Source organism: Sceloporus undulatus, chromosome 2 (assembly GCF_019175285.1).
Source record: "Sceloporus undulatus isolate JIND9_A2432 ecotype Alabama chromosome 2, SceUnd_v1.1, whole genome shotgun sequence".
Lineage (NCBI taxonomy): Eukaryota > Metazoa > Chordata > Lepidosauria > Squamata > Phrynosomatidae > Sceloporus > Sceloporus undulatus.
In genome coordinates, this window is record NC_056523.1 from 30,776,514 (window position 1) to 30,794,332 (window position 17,819).

General features: G+C 39.1%; 1 protein-coding gene across 6 annotated transcripts in view; it reads right to left on the reverse strand.

Moving 5' to 3' along the window:
* The window catches only part of ADAMTS9 (ADAM metallopeptidase with thrombospondin type 1 motif 9), a 179,550-nt gene that overhangs the window by 116,806 nt on the left and 44,925 nt on the right, over positions 1-17,819 (reverse strand). For all 6 annotated transcript variants that reach the window (XR_006101997.1, XM_042449998.1, XM_042449999.1 and 3 more), the window contains 2 exons: positions 14,768-14,913; positions 448-629 (listed from right to left, as the gene is read on the reverse strand). Coding sequence is in view for 5 of the 6 variants with exons in the window: in XM_042449998.1 (XP_042305932.1) it covers positions 448-629; positions 14,768-14,913 (328 nt within the window). In the remaining variant the exon portion in view is untranslated. The remainder of the gene's footprint in view (positions 1-447; positions 630-14,767; positions 14,914-17,819) is intronic.

Sequence of the window (17,819 nt, forward strand, 5' to 3'; positions counted from 1 at the left end):
GTGACACTGCTTTGTCTGTCTGGAGGTGTAACGTACAGGGAAATTCATGTCCTCCTCACCATTTGTCCCTTCACACATTGAGGTGAATGCCTGATTTGATATCTAGAACTTAGTATCTGGGGAGAAAAAACAATTGTTCCAATTTCTGATGAGTGACTTTTCTCCTCAGCTCCTTTTCTGTTGAAACTAATCATCATATCATTTTAATCTCCAATAATTGTTTGATAATTTTTTCTTGAATATGTACCTTGGTCTTTAAACTGTGAAACTTTAAATGGTTGATTTTTGTCAGTTCAACATGAATACTGAGAGGGAAATTTTCTCATAATCCTTTAAGCACAAAAATCAGCTCTGGATCTAAGCAAATCAGAGCATTAAGCTGGTAGCTGGAAAGCTGTGCCTAGATATGTGGGACCTAGTACCCAGCCCATTTATAGATATACTTACTTCCACTATATTTAGGAATCCAGCGCACGTTAGGAGGTAGACCGTTAATGTTAAAATGCTTCCCATCAAAGACTGCACATTGTTCATCACGGAAATCTTTCTTTTGCTTAGAGCATGGCTCTATGTTGCAGGATTTAAATTTCATTCTCCGTCCCACACAGTATTTTCCACCATTCTTTGGTCTAAAAATTGAAATGAGAAAATATTGACAGTTATATATTATAACATTTCAAAAATAAAAATTCACAAAATCAGTTTTTGAAGCCATGATTGCTTTTCTTAGGTTCTCATTTTATGCCTGTTCAGTGCACCCTTGGCTTACGTGGGGAATCCATTCCAGACCCCCCTCACCCCTCATGTAAGCCAAAAAATGCATATGCTCGAGCCCCAGTCACTTGAATGGCGTTCATGCACGCGGCGGCGCACACGTGTCATGGGCACGTGCCCCATTCATTAGAATGGGATGCGCTGCCCCCCATGCTCCCATGCGGCTCTACACAGGTTTGAGCATATGCTCAAATCTGCATATGACGCAGGCGCACTGTACATCAAGCCCAGCACAGCCTGAGTTCACTTAGGACTTTATCACATGAGAGGCAAGCGCCTGCATCCCATAAATAAACAGTCATTAAATCCATGAATATCCTGCAAGAGCGGGATTGTTTTCACATGATGTCGCAATTATTCCAGCATTATCCCATGAATAAAGTCTCAAAATTGCGCCTCTTTTCACTCACATGAATGAAAAGCAGTGCAATTTTGCCGCTTTATTCACGGGCTAATGCCATGACTACATGGTGACATCATACAATGTTGTTTGAAACCAATCCTGCTCTTGCAGGATATTCACAGGATATTCATGGAATTTAATGACCATTTTTTATTCACGGGATATGGGCACTTGCATTCTGTGTGATAAAATCCTTAGCTATTCTTTCCAATTTAAACACTTCAGAGGCGTGCCAAACCACTATATTCTGTTATGTCGGAATCAGGACGATGTGGTTTTGTTTATGTCTTCAAGCTTGGTTTGCAAACCAAGATCTAACCTTGGTTTGCAATTCTGATTTGTCAATAGACACTAAACTAGTTTTTCATCAAGATGGAATAGGAAAAATGTGGTTTGTCAGGCCCTAGGCATGTTGATTAAAGGGTAGAAGAACAAAGAGGAGAGAAAAGAAGGCAGGAATGTCTGGGTATGACATTTGTCCTCAATATAACACTGGCCCATTCTGGACGGGCATAAAGTACGTGCCGAGCACGTACTAGGGTTAGGAAGGGGCATCCTTTCCGGACGCCCCTAACCCTAGTACACGCTCGGCACGTACAAAATGGCACCCCCCGTTCTACACGGACGCCACCATCTTGATGTCGCAGACGCCTAGCATCCGCACGTCCTGCGGCGGAAGTGACGCCGCGAGTGCACAGCTAGCAACTCTTGGCACCACTTCCGGGGCGCAAAAAGAAGCCGCTTTTTGTGACTTCTTTTTGTTGTGTCTGGGAACCCCGATTAAATATCCTGTGGGCCTCCCTCCTCTTCCGTGGCCATGAGGTTGGGCAAGGGGCTTTTTATTGTTGTTTTTAAGATTGTTGTATTTGTTTTTAACCTTTGTACTTTGTTTGCACTTGTTGCATCTTGTAAGCCGCCCTGATCGTCCGGAAGGGCGGGATACAAATAAAAATTTTATTATTATTATTTATTAACCGCACGATTTGTCCGCTGCGGTTCCCGGACGCAGCAACCGGCGGCGCCAGCAGACCGCCGTTTTCGGGCAGTCTGTAACACGCCTCAGTTTGCCTATGACTGCAAAAGCAGAAGCACTATCAAGCACTTAGCAGGCCACTATATATTGCTCTGGGCATCATTTAGCATGATGGGTTACAACTTGTATAGTAACTGACTAAGCAAAATTAAAGAGAATTGCTTGAATCTGATTGTGAACCACTTAGGCGGCCTTCTAACATTGTTAAAAGGATGGACAAGGAAGAACTGTCAGGCATATCAGACAAATGGGTGTTCAGTTCATATCGTCACTGTAAAATAAATTCAAACACTGCACTTAATATGTGTCACTCACACAAACAAACACACACAAGACAAATATAAAATGTCAAAATCAAACAAGCCTGAGACAGAAAGAAATGCACTGGATCAAAACCCACCACTCAATATGAAAGCCTTTGACTATTTTTGAGTTGAAATATTATTCATATTCTGCTAGACTATATAAACTGTGGGTTTTTTAAAAAAGAAAACTAAAAAATAAACCCGTGGACACCTTTTATATTATCCTTATAATATTATCATGTATTTATTATACAAAATTGGTATGTTTAAATTTGTTTTAAAGAGTTTATGCTGCAATCATTTACCCACTCGCTCCCATCTGGACTCAAGACTTACTAAAGTAAACATGCATTTTATAATTTATTTATATGTGTATTTATGTTATACCCCTGTCTTTCTCCCAGCATTCAAGGCGGCTTATATAGGAATGTGCCAAAAGGAAATTCTTTCTAAACATTTTAGTTCATGATTCTACTGAATTAGTTCTTTTTTGCTCAAATTAAATATTTTTTTAATCTGAAGGGAATAAGCATGTGGGGTTTAAGACATATGACAATAGACCCAAAAAATAGCCTGAAAAGGTTATTTTTCTCAGACTATACTTTCCACTATCCCTGCAGCCATCATGGCTAACAATCTAGGAGCTATAGTCCAAAGCAGTGACTTATCCAAGCTCTACAATAAGTTTTGAAGGCAATAGCATTTGCGGGCAGTATATTGCCTATATGGAACAGTCACAAACAGCAGGACGCCAAGTTATGCCAGCAAGCTATCATTCACCACCTTCACAATGCCATAATGAAATTTCCATCAGGATGTGTCAGTAAATACAAAGTTGTAGCTCTCCACTGGATTTTCTTTTCCAAACAACCTTTCAACCACCCTAACAATTTAAAACCAACAACGTTAAAAGCCTTTAAGGCTTAACTAAAACTTTTCAAAAGCAAGCAAAATCTGGCTCTGTTTCTGAAGTATAAGCAGACTGACTGCAGAATAGGGATGTCTCAACATTACATGCCTCATTAGTATTTAACACAAAAAGTAGTTTTGTCATGTAATTTAAAAAAACATATTCAAGTATTCCCAATCAACACATGAACATGCGGAATGAAATCTTAAGGACCTATTTGGAAAGATTCGACTCAGTCCTCTTTTTCTATGGTGAAGAATTATGAAACATCTGGATACAGCTGCTTTGCTGGTCTCTCTTTCAGCTTAAGGGATGTAGGGTGACCTTTCAAAAAACACAGAACACTAAGTTCTATACAACAACTAGCCTCCACTTAGAGGGCTTTGGGTTCCGCTCCTAGATCCAGTGATCAATACAGAAGGGTTGCCAACTTGGATTCAGCTGCAAAGAATGCCTGTTTGGATTCACTGAACAGTTTTAGATTATCACATAAGGGCTATTTACACTTTAATAATGCTATTCTAACATAATTTAGCAAGAATGATACAATGGCAAAATTGCAACACTTACTTTCAAACGATGTTGCAATAACAGGGCATTAATGATTCACAAATGGTAAAATAGCACTTTTACATTCCACATGTCGAAAGAAGGGGTGGTGATCAGAGAGGAAAAAAGCAGGTAATCTCTCGCCACTAAGGAACTCTTCTGTGACTTACAAATGTGACCCAGGAAGTGACTCTGCTGAACGGGACACTGGGGTACTGGGGGACTCAATTTATTTCCAGAAGGTTTAATGATGGATTCTCAATTGTGCTACTGAAATGTGATTTTCTTTCCCATGTTCACAATAGCACTAATGAAGCTTTGGGGGTGTTAATGAGAAGTTGCACTAGCACAACACTTTGATGACAGGACAAGTACGGGATGTGCATGACGTTATGTGAAAATCTTCCTGCGATCATGAAAACATGATGAGAACATAGCGCTTTTCTCGCGTTTCTTATCCCTGTGTGATAATCTCCTTAGTCACCCACCTGTGATTAGGAAATCATTGCTGTTGTTGTTATATTTATTATCTGCCTCTCTATGGACTGAGGTGGTGAGCAAGAATAGGTTAAAATAGAACATATAACACCAGTTAAAAACACATATAATTTAAAAGAGCATCTAAAACCAATACATATCAAAATGATCTGTCCATACTGATTAATTATTAATAATTTAAAAAGCATCTGGACAGACTTGCCACAAGGAACTGGTCTTTAATGCTGTTTTAAATTCAGACAGAGTATCCAGCTGTTAAATTTCTTCTGGCAGGTTATTCCATGGTCTGGGGGTGGCTAATGACAGTTGCCAGCCTAGTTCTTGATGAGTGGAGTAAATATTCCCCAGAGCCCATGAATGCATGAAGCAGATAATATGGGAGATAGTAATCCCATAGATAATCAGGGCCCAAACTACATAGCAGGGACATCACAAGGGAGGTGCAGGGTGTGCATCAGGTAACACCCTAAGGAGTGTGACACCACTGCTCCCCAAACATCTGTTTTTTGCAGAAACAGGCTATGGTATTCACTTGCATCCCTTTAAAACACTGGTGCTCAGTGGAAGGGCTAGTGTAAGTGAGGTGAAGTGAGGTGAGGCTCAGTGGGAGGAGAAAGGCTGGGACTTGGGGGTTTTTTAAATATTAATTTTAAAATTTTACTTTTGTTTTAAAAAGTTATTTTTTAAGATTTTCCTTTAAAAACATCACATCTTACCAAATTTTCACTTTAACCACATGAAACTATGTACATGTAAATACATTTAGGCAGCATGTATGATATTGTTATTTAATGACATAATTTTAAATTTGTTAGTTGCTTGGATCACAACTATTGTGTTAAATCCACTGTTATACAGGAATTATGATTTATGAGTAACATTTGTACAAAAAACATTACTAAGGATTCTGTATAGTTTGGTATGGGAGAGGTTAATGAGGGGGTGACACCATGAGTGATGGTGTCACTGAGGGTCTTGTGATGCCACAGTGATGCCACAGTCACATAGGACTTTAAAGGTACTAAGTAACTCTTTTCCAGTTATGGTAGCCTGTCCAGAAACCAATTGGCAGCCAGTCTTCCAGGTTTTTTTTACTTTAGTTCCCAGAATCCCTGACCATTGGCTAAGTTGACTGAGGCTGCTGTGAGCTGAAGTACTGATAACACCCTGTCCCATGCTTTCCTTCCTGTTTTAGCATCCTGAAATCTTCTGTTTACAAACCACCCCCTCACCCTCAAAAAACAGTTAGTAATGGATTGGAGAGGATGTTTGGGAGTGATCAGGTCACTAGTGGTTAGTGTTTTTGCATCAGCACTGAGGTTAATAAAGTTCAAATTCCCATTCAGCCAAGCCCAGCCCAGCCCAGTCCAGCCAGGTGTGGCCTGGGACCAGTTACTATCTCTCAGCCTATTCTCCTTCACAGGTTTGTTGTAAAGATAAAAATGGGACCCAACTGCTTTGGGTCCATATTGGGAGAAAAGTAGAAAATTAAAGAGATAAATACTAAAAAACACACAGATAAAGACATTTGAACATAATTTGATTATCTGTTTGTATGTCAATGTGTTCCAGAACTTCTACCAAGTGCTCATGGATGCTATGTCTGAATAAAAAGGCTGGCAGTGAAAAACACAGAAGATTAGGAAGGAAGTCCCACTTGGCTCCCTTCCACTGCCATTTCTTTTTCACCATCAAAATCTTCCTCCATTGCTCTTATTCTACCATTAACCCATAAGTTAACCATTACAAGAAAGGGACTGTAGCCTCAACAAAGAGGCAGTAGCTGCACGAGGATTGCAAGATCTCACAGCCTGGCCTTGAGTCTTCCGTTTTCATGAGTCATTTCTAGCTAGAAGATGAGGCTGCAAATTCTCAAAGTTTTGGAGGCTTATCTCCAAGCAAAAGGAAAGGGCAGTGTTAAAATATATGGAGATTACCGCACACAATTTCTTTGCTGGGAGAGATACAGGATCTAAAACTAAAAAACAGATCCTATCTCACTGCCCTGTTTCCAGGCAGCAGGCAGCCCATATGCAACCCTGGCTTCTCACACAGATTTTCATAGACGGGAAAATCCCATGTATGAAAAGCTATGCAACAAGCCTGGAAAAACCCAAATTGCATACAGGCTGTGTACTGCCCAGCAACAGGGCAGTAAGATAGAATCCGTTTTCGAGTTTTAGATCCTGCGTCCCTCCCGGTGCAGAAATGGTGTGTAGTAATCTCCTATATCTCACACAGGATAGCTGTAGCTTGCTACAAGGCTTAATTCAGTGGCTCCTGAATGTTTTCCAGCTACTACCCCCTTTCCTCTAGGACAACAATCCTAGCACCCCCATGCATATTCCTTGATATTAGGTATACCGTTCTATTGCAAATTCAAAACAACATATTGTGATGAACCTCTCCTTCACCAAACCTCTTTTCCTCAGTGGGCAGCCCTAGAGGGTATACACCCACAACTGTCCCAATATGTAAAGTTTCAGACCACTTTGTTTAGCATCGATGGGTTTAATTTATTTGATAGCAGCATGTAAAATAATTCCAGGTCCACACAAACTTGAATAAAAGAACAATAAAATTTTATTTAAATGCTGGTTGTCAGTGTTTCATTTCTTACAAGATTAGGAAAGATTTTCACACCAGTGCTTACCATGGTTTAAGCAACAGTAAAACATCCCTGAAGCACAAGGGTGTGAAAGCCAGTTGTGCTTCTGAAATGTCAGAGAAGCATCCCCTCTCCTCTACTGTCCTTGAATCTTTTGCGGAACAGCCATTTCCTATTAACACAAAGTTCCCATTGTAACAAAGGCTGATCCAGGCAAGAGGTTTCTCAGTTGCTGCTCTTGCACCTGGTCACTCAGGGAGCAGCACCCAATCAGCTGGTTGACCAGCAACCTAAAAGCCTCTCACCCACGCCACCCCTCCATCAAAGGCCAATGCAGAAAAAAGGTCTCTTGGTCACTACTAAGCCACTTGCTTGGTTGCTGTTCGCAAGTGCAAAGGGAGACATTTCTCCCTGGTTAGGAAGGATTCAGTCCTTCTCCACTGGGGCAGAGAGAGGCATAGCCATTATGTGTGTAGGGGTTTATAGAGTGCACATACTCTGGACTGGAGACTGGTGTGGATGGGGAAAAGGAAAGATTTTAACTACAGGAGCCACTCCAAGGTGAAGGAGTGAGGGCTTTTCTTAGGCAAGGAATACTTAGTGGTGGTTTTGCCAACTACATCCTCTGAAATATAGCATTCAGCTCCTGGTATTCATTGGCAGTCTCTCATCCAAGTACTAATCAGGGCTGACCCTTCTTTGCTTCTAAGATCGGATGAGATCTAGTGTCCCTAGGGTATTTAGGCCCTGAATTCAGTAGAACATACTCAGGATTAAGCACTGTATACACTCATGCATAAGTCTAGAAATTTAGGTTGAAAAATTGACCCAAAAACCTGAGTCGACATATCCATAGGTCAATGTAAGTACTGTAGTTTAATTCACACACACAGACACACACACACACACAACCATCCCCTGGTGAAAGGCAAGAGTTTAATCTGCCTTGGAAGCACTGACTGCCTTCTACTCTCTCATCCACCCAACCTTTAGTATAAGCACAGTTATGCTTGCTAGAATTTTGTAAGTTATTAGGCATTGTTTTCCTTTGCTTCAACTTTACATTCTTCATTACATGCCCTTAAGTTTTACCCTTGAGTTATCCACAGGTCATATCAAAATCCACAATTTTGGCCCAAAAACCTGCCCTCGATGTGTACATGCGATCAACTTACAGTCGAGTATATATGGCATACACAGAACTGCACCCTTTGGAAAACTGAATTTTTCCAATTGCAAACATTGGAACAATTAAATGCTAGAACATGGCCACATAGCCTGAAAAACCCATAAAAAAGTATGGATGCCGGCCATGAAAGCCTTCGACTTCACAACTAAATGTTACTCTGACATTGTTCTCCTCTTTTAGCCAATCATGGATTTCCAAAAAATTGAAATCCTTGCCAATCTCTCATTCAACAATTACTGCATTCCAGACTCATATTTTAGTTTAAGCCCTCTGAAGAAAAGATTCCTAGCATCTGTCCCAATACTCTGTAATAAGTGGAATATTCAAATATATAGAAGTTCTTTAAAATATTTTGAACATTCCTCCCATCTACAGACTCTAAGAAACTAGTTTGAAATCAACAGGCCTTACTGAGATGGCCTAGAACCATTTGGCGTTTGATAACTTTAAATTTTGAAGCATGGCTGGCTTGCAAAGTAAGTAACAGATTGGCATTTGCTTCCTTTTGTCAGGCAGATGCTTTAAAAAACTGTACAAATATACTGTTTCCTGTATAATTTTATAAATTTGATAACTTCTGAAATAAATTTCCCAAATACTCATTGCCTTCACAGACAATGTGCTTCATTCAAGTATTTGCCTTAGGCAGGGCAGGACAGCTGGTGGAACAAAACTGCAGATATGTCACTAATTGTTCTGAAATCTTTTTAGCTTATCAAAACAAGGGAGGATTATTTGCCTGAGCAAGATTCCAGGTTACCTTCAAATTCCTCTTAAGGCAAAAAGCAGTGTCAACTGAGATAGATATAAGCTCTCTTCACTCTCTACAAGCAGCATTGCTCTCTTCTTTTAACTTCTCTTATAATCTCAAAACATGTTACACTAGAGATGAAATTGCCTAGGTGAATAAAAGGGTGCTGAAAAGATCATAAAGATCATGCCATTCAAATCTTTCTGAAAAATCTGTTCTATGCTTGGGGCACAAATGTCAGAAAAGCCTTCTCTGAATAGTTAAGTAACTTGCTTGATTTGGCTGAGGCACTGAGAGCAGGACCTCTGAAGAGGGCCTTAATGCTTGGGAAGGTACACACGGAAGAAGGCAGGCCTTCAGATAAATAAAACATCAAGGGCAATCACTATCATCATCATCATCATCTCCTCCATTTATATTCCACCTTTCTCCCAATAATTGGTTCCCAAGATAGCTAACAATATATTTAAAACCGATAAAGATTTAAAACCATACAAAAACTTGGATAGAAGCAGTTATTTAAAAAGCAACTGGACAATTTATAAAGTTAAAATACCAAACACTAAAAGCATCAAAATTCATTAAAAGACCATATAAACCAGAACATAGCACAGCACATCATTAAAAGCCTGTCCCGTTTAATTTTTAAAAGTTTGGTGGCACAAGAATGTTTTCAGTTGTTAATGGAAAGAGATCAAGGAAGGATACTTAATGTAACTTCTAGTTTGGCCCTCTTGACATCTGCTGAGCTTGTTCTGCTTGATTACCACTCTATTAGTCACCACCTTTTCTTTCAACAGGCGGATAGCCTCCAGTTTAGCTAGTGTCCCTAGCTGTGAACATCCTCCCATCCTCAATTAGCACCATTGCAGCATCAACTTCAAAAGGTTTGCAAGAAATCTGACAGAGAGATGCAAAAACAGAGATAGCTATAAGCTGTCTATTTCCTTGGCAAACTTTTTTCTGACACAAAGCAGCAAGGAGGTGAAAAACTATTTATCACACCATGTGCTCATTTTATTGCTTAAAGCCACTGTAAACTGTAGAGCTGCATCTCTTGTCTCCCCCACCCACTGTAAAATGAAATGTTCCTTTACTCGTTTTTCAACAATACAAGATATTACCAAATGGAGTTTGTTCAGATGTAGAGACATCAATACATTCAGCCACAAAAAATTAAGTATTTCTAAGATAGTTCCTTGGCAAGCCAGTGTGGTGTAGTGGCTTGCACACTGAAAGATGACTCTGAAGACCAGGCTTCAAATCCCTGCTCAGCCATAGAAAGTTCCTGGCTGACTTGTTCAAGTTATACTCTCTTGGTAAACAAAGAAGACAAAAGTAAACACCCTCTCAACAAATCTATCCAAGAAAACCATGTTATACGTTTGCCTTAGGGTCACCATAAATTGGAAACAACTTGAAGGCATACAATGACAACAACAACGTCAACGACAACAACAACTATAGTTCCTTATGCTAACTTCTGCAAGTGACAGCTGAATACAAAAAACAATATCCAATTGCCCTCTGTATCCACAGATTCTTTATCCATGGATTCAAGCATCCACAGCTTAAAAATATTTTTAAAAAATGAATTCAAAAGAACAAACCTTGATTTTGCCAGTTTATACAAGGAACCCCATTTTATTATGCCACTCTATTTAAGGGTATCTGAACATCCATGGATTTTGGCAACCGTAGGGGATTATGGAACCAAACCCCAGCAGATACCAAGGGCCCACTATAAGGACACTCCACTGAAACAAGATTTGGAGGAATAACATGTTAAAAGGATTTCCTGTCTATAGTCTTTCTTGTGCAAACATAGATGAAGAATCTAAAACATCCTAGAGTAGGAGTTCTGGGCAAAAAGTTTGAGTCCCAGTACTTGTATCTCTTTGGTTTAATTTAACCACGTGAGTCAATGAACAGACATGTAGTTTTCCTTCATGAGGCAAAGGGAAAGCACACTAAAAAGAAGAATTTATAGAATTTGTCTAATTCAATGAAGGGAATCCTTCACTAAACAGAAACGGTGAAATCTCCCTGTGATCTTTCAGCCTGCAAAGAGTAATGTGGCACTGAGGTGACAAATGCCATCAAAAGCTTCTTGTACTTTGTGTGCTTCAATGGGCTAGAGAGACAAATGAATCTATTAATACTAGCCCCAATGTCTTGTAGGTCACTATAAATGAGGCAGGAATTCTGTGGCACTCTAGCCAACACTAACTACAATCCCCAGTGTTCCTCACCACTGGCTGTCCTGGCTAGGGCTGCTAGAACTTGCAGTCCCACAACATCTGCATGGCCACATGATTCACACACCCAATAATAATAATAATAATAATAATAATAATAATAATAATAATAATAATAATAATTTATTTATAGCCCGCTTTTCCAGGGTAGATCAAAGCGGGTTACAGCAAAGCAAAAGGAATACAAAACAGAATACAAAACATACAGTATAAACATCATAAAAACAGCTAATTACGTTAAAACACTATAAAAATATGAACAGCATAAAAAAACCAGAAAAAAAAAACAAGCTAGCTGAATGAAACCATTGTATAACATGAAGTCAGGACACATGGGGGAAAGCTTGTTGGAAGAAAAAGGTCTTTAGTTCCTTCCTAAAGAGATCTAGAGAGGTGACGGAGCGGAGCTTGTTGGGAAGGGAGTTCCAAAGCTGCGGGGCCAAGATAGAAAACGCCCTTTGTGCAGTCAAGGTGTATTTTGACTTAGGAACCCTTAACAAGTGCTTCCCGGCCGATCTGAGAGTGCGGGGCGGATTATATGGGGAGAGGTGGTCCTTTAGACCAATGGCTAAAGCAACAGTGCAGGAGACTCTTTGTTTTTCTCAGAAAACACATTATTTCTGTTTATCCTATAGTATGCTACAGTTTGCAAAGTATGACATCAGCTGGATAGCTTTCCTGGAGCTTTAGTTCCTTGCTGAACATGTCTGGAAAACAGCTTTTACAATTATTGCAGAAACTGCAATTGTTTCTGACCTCATCATCCCCAGAGCTTATTAGGTCAGTATCAATGTCTTGTGCTCCCAAAAACTTGGCAAAGAATCTAGTTGCTGACTGATGCCCTCACTTAACAATCCCCCTCCCCTTTTAAAAAGAAATGTATGCAGTGTTCCTGCATTGTTTGTATAAGTTCTATCTTTTTGAAGGGTATCTTTGTACAAACTATGGCAAAGATCCAAAGAACTGAACAAATAATTCTGTGTGCCCAAAAGGATATCTGTCAATTAGAAGTTTCTTCCCCCCCCCCTCCCCCATGTTTGGTACTTATTTGGTACTTCTCTTTTCCAAGTGAGACGGTAACATGAGTTAAGAAATTTCTTCCTTTAAAGTGATCTTAGTGAAGATCTAAACCTGAAATTTGTATTTAGAGGAACTCTCCAGTTGGTACCAATGGTGTGATTTCCTTACAATGCCTACATTGTGTATTGGGAGGAGTGCTTCTCAAGAGCTATGCAAGCTCACTGGACTCAGACTTCAGTTTTTTGACACTATTGTATTGTTCTTTGAGGCTCAGTTCTAGTGAACATAGGCCCATGTTACATGTTGATTCAGGATTTGTCACATGAGAATATCCTTAGAAAGCCCTTTCACTCAGGCAGAGCTTAGAATATCAATCTGAAAAGGCAAATTGTTGCTGCTCTACTTCCAAAGTTATTCCAGAAAGTTGCTGTTATAGGTGCATTTTTACCTAATCCTTCATTATTTGATTTCTCAGCAGTAGCTAAAATAGTCATAGCCAGTCTTCAATGGTTTTACTCTGGCTGCAACTATTTGAGGCTGCTGCCAGATTACAAAATTAATGCTTTAATTTTGCTTTCATTGCTTTAATTGTCATGGCTCCATGCTATGGAATTCTGATGTCTGTAGTTTGTTGTAGCACCAGAACTCTCTGATAGATATGGCTAAATATTTCACAAAACTACAAATCCTAGAATTCCATAGCATTGAGCCATGGCAAAGTGCTGTCAAACTGAATTAATTCTGCAGCCTTAGCTGATAAAATTATTTTAATTAATAAAATAGTTTTTTTTTAAAAAAAATCATTCTTTTGGACAAGTAGCAACAGCTCTTTCCACTGACTTGAGAAAACGAGTGCAACAAGCTGGGTTCTCTGGTGGTGAGGTGTGTAGATAAAACTGTGGCATCTGCTGCCACAAGATATTCCTTTAGAAAGGTATGGGATGTTTTCATGGGGGATAAAGCTACAGGCGGCCACTTGTCTGTACTGGGCCTTCACAGTTGTGGCACCCCAAATGTGAAATGCTCTCCTCTTGGAGGCCAAAGGTGGCTTTATTTAGGTGCCAAGTTAGAAAAAAGTGTATTCACTAAAGCCTCTGGAGCCCAATTGAATAATTCCAAAATATTTATACACATGATTTCAATTGTTTTAACCTTCTCAACCTGTTTTAAACTTGTTTACTTGTTTAATGTGTTTTAGTCTATTTCAATTATGTTTATAGTTTCATTTTTTTTCATCTATAGATATGGATTTTAGTATTTGTATGCCACATAGGGCGGGATGTAAAGACTTAAATCAGTTAACCCCATGTGAATTCTACAAGTTGGTGGACTGTGTTACAAAATACACTCTTCTCTTGACAACCTTAGTGTTACCACAATGTCCACAACTGAGCACAAGGCATAGCATGGCCAGCAAATAAACTATGGATCTCTTCCCTTCCCATTTAGTGGAATTACACACCTGCAATTCTAAAAGTAAGCAAAAAATTACTGTTATATGGCAAAAGGTGTGATGTTATCCCTTGTTAGTATCAGCCATAATACAACATATATACGTTATTGAAAAAAGAATTAATTACAAGTAATGAATTCAAAAATAATAATTCAATAGCGAAGTAAAAAATAACTTCCAAGCTCTGTAATCATGCAATAGTGTGCAACCCCACAGATGGGTCATCAATGGAGGGTATGTTTCGTTGTCTCCCTATGTGTGCTGAAAAGCTGAAATTGGTTATGATTTTCCCCAAACCACTGTATATCATATGTACTTATGCATGTCTCATTGATGAGGAGCATTCTGTTTATCTCTTTGAAAACACTTACTATGTAGTCATTTTTGACCTTAAAAATTTCTGACTTGACCATCCATAAAAATTCCGTTGCTTCTTATAAAATTTCAAAACAAACCATAATACAGCAAAAACTGGTAAACTCCAGCCCCATTCCTAATATCTTTAAAAACCATCAAAATTACAAAATAAAACAAGGCACAATAAAGCAAATAAAACTGAACTGAAACACCTGAGAAGATAATATGACTGGGTCCAAACTGACATCAGAGTTTATAATGTGAACAAGCAATGTCCTGGTGTATATCACCCACTTGCTCTTCTTTTACTGCCACCTTTGTGTGTACAAGTAAATGAACCAGGAAGGAATAGGTTCATGACATGGCTGAAGCCAAGTGTATGGTAAGGTGAATGAAAATAAGCCAGAATTCACAAGCCCACAACAAACTTTGGTTTAAAACTCGCTTGCTTTTTTTGGAACACATAACCATAATCCTGGGTGCAAACTTCACACACAGCTATGTCTTCCTAATTTGTTTAGTATGCATGTAAAGGGGGGAGCAAATATGCTAATACCCACTAGCACACCATTTATTCATATCATGGTTTATATATCAGGATATGTGGTTTAAAGTGAAAGACATAGGCAGTGTACTTACTGCAGCACTCCTGTACTTACTCAGGCCTGTTGCACTCTCGAACAGCATTTTTAATGCCTCCACCACATGTTCGTGAGCAAACTCCAAAGGGACTCCATGCACCCCATGTCCCATCTATCACAGGTACTTCTCGCTCTCTGGGAACACAGTGGCCATACTTGCAGTGCTAAACTCCAAAAATAAGAAAGATAGGTAGACTTTTACAACACCAGTTAATTGCTCTGATCTGGATTTTGCATTCTAAATTGCATTTGAGATCAATGTCAAGGTGGCTGTTGGTTTTTAAAACTTGACAGGCAAATTCTCTTCTAAAATTTGTATTCATTAAAGGACATTTTCAGGGTCAGGGGGAGGGTATGGCCTTACATTGAGGAGCTATGTATACATTTTAATTAATGTTCCTAATCCTTTGTAATGTTGGGATAATATATTTTGAGTTTGTTAAAACATAATTTTCATTCACACAGATTTTTTAATGTAATGGAAAAAGAAGGGGGGAATAGAAATTCATATTATTCAAAAACCTAGTCAGCACTCTTCACCTTCCATTCTTCAAGAACCATTTAGATAAAGCAAGAAATATTATGTGAAGATTACATAATATTAAGATTGCCACAGTGGCTTAAATAAGAAAAATCCTGTATCACACTAGAGGGTCACTTTTGATACTGTAATGTGATCACAAGAGGAATTAAATAAGCAAGAATGAGCAGAATGAAACTCTTGTTTCAGAATTTTTATACAATACTCCAGCCCCTAATAGCTTTCATTGCCAATCCTTTCAGTGTCAGTTAATCAGAAGATATGACAGTATATGAACAAGTTGCATGTAAAAGAGTATGATTTTTTTAAAAAAAAACATTAAAATTATGCATGAATCAGATTCTGTACAGTGTAACCAAGTTAAAAAAAATATTTAGTGTACTGTATTTATGCAATAAATTCTCCCTTTTCATGAATTTTAAGGATACGTAAGAGTTTTTGTAAGTCTCAGGGTGCATTTACAGTAGAGATAATGTAGTTTGACATCACTTTAAGTGCTGTAACTTGAATCCTTTGAATCCAGGGATTTGCAATTTGACAAGGTCTTTAGCCTTCTTTAGCCTTACCTGCCAAAGAGCGCTGGTGCCTCAACGAAACTACAAATCCCAGGATTCAGCAGGCTGGATCAATGGCAGTTAAAGTGGTGTCAAACTGCATTACCCTTCTACAGTGTAGGTACAACCTAAGGTTTCACTGAAAAGAAGATATGGGAGGCAAGCATCTGGAAAGTTATCTATGAGAAGCTACCACCTAGTTTCAGATTTTGGTTTGTTCTGGTACTAAAGTTTCAACCACAGCTGTCTGAGTTAAGATATCACAGGGAACTATAGTTGTTTCAAAGCAGAAGCACATGTTTCCGCTGTTCTCCTCTAGGACAAATTCATTCACCCAGTATGGGGTGGGGAAAATGAACCCTGCAGACTCCAAGGCTGTTTTTGTGCCCTCTGGAGACAATTTTAATTTTTTCCCCCTGGAGATAGGGGTGGGTGGTACATCCGCCCAAGCCCTTGTGAGAAACTAATTGTTGCCCCCTATCCTTAGAGTCACAAAAAGCCAGAAATAATTTGAAGGCAAACAACATACAGACAGCCTTCCACGGTTGCCCACCCCAACTTATTGTAAAGGCAGGTAACTGTTGCTCTCTAAATGTTATCAGACCACACCTGTGATTGGTCCTACCTAGTACAGAAAATAGTGAAAGATTTGGAAGTTGCAGTGCAACAACACTGGGGGAGGAGTCATTGTCTATCCTTGACCTACACCACTGCGTATGTCTGAAATAAACCAGTGGGTATCAATTATGTTTCTGAAATGGACTAGTAGCTATATATTGTATGTTATTAAGTTTCTGCCAAGCTGTAGCAGGCACCAATGGCTCTGATTTTCCAGATGATGGTCAATCACGTGAGGACCACACAATGACAGCTCTCCAAGCCATTGAGTTGTGCACTTTTACTGGTCCAAAGCAGGAAGCCTAAGTTGTGACAGCTGCTAGGTAAAGCAGCCTGTCTGATTTTATGATTACAAGTTAAATGTCACAATGTGTCAGTACCAAAGACACATTTCCAGATCAGATATGTTGTGCACCGCCCTGATTATAAGAAGGGCGGTATAAAAATAAAATTTTTATTATTTATTTTTAGATATGTTGAAAGAATATCTCCAAAACATGAGGACAGTTAAAATAATGGATGTAAATAATGATGAGGTGTGGAGGGATCTAAAAACAAACATTTTCTGCTTAGGGTGGCTTCGTATCTCTGACCCATATATTTAAATGTACTTGGTACAATCTGTTACCCTTCTGGGGGGAAAAAACTATATGGTTTATGCGCAACCACATCACTCCCAGTCAAGGGAAAGTTCTGAGATTTTTTAAGAATGCCATGCTCAGTCCTCACGCTAACCTTCCGTACTGGCATATAACTTCTACAGCTGTCATAAATAAAGACACACATGGCATCAATAAGACAGTGCTACCCCAAAGGAGGAACATCTTGTTGAATAGCTGCCATGTACAGGGGAAAAAATACGAATAGCAATCATGCCCACCATAGAACAGACCATTTGGCTTTTGAGCACACAGAACTCATTCAGCACATGTTTTATACAGATTAGAGCTGACAATGGATGGCAGAAGACTCAAATGAGAAACCAAGTACTTCAGTGAAATCCTCAGTTCATTTATAACCTTTTATAACTGAGCACTCCATCTTGGTTGTGTAAAATCCAGCCCAACAGCCAGATAGGTGGTATTTGAAGTTATGGGTGTGTCAAATTAGCAACAGGTTGACCCAAAATGAAAATAAGTGGATGTGGCAAATAGTTGCCCCGAAATGTCCAAAACTTCAGTCTGGATTACTATGAGATTTAATATTTTCCAGTCCAATGCTATCATACTTAAAATATGTCTAACAATATACATGTGTTGTTTGATACAGCAAGAAACTTTAAATTAAGCATGCGTATAACACTTTTATTTTCAGATTTTTCCTAGACATAAAAAGGCTTTCAAGTCTCCAAAGATAC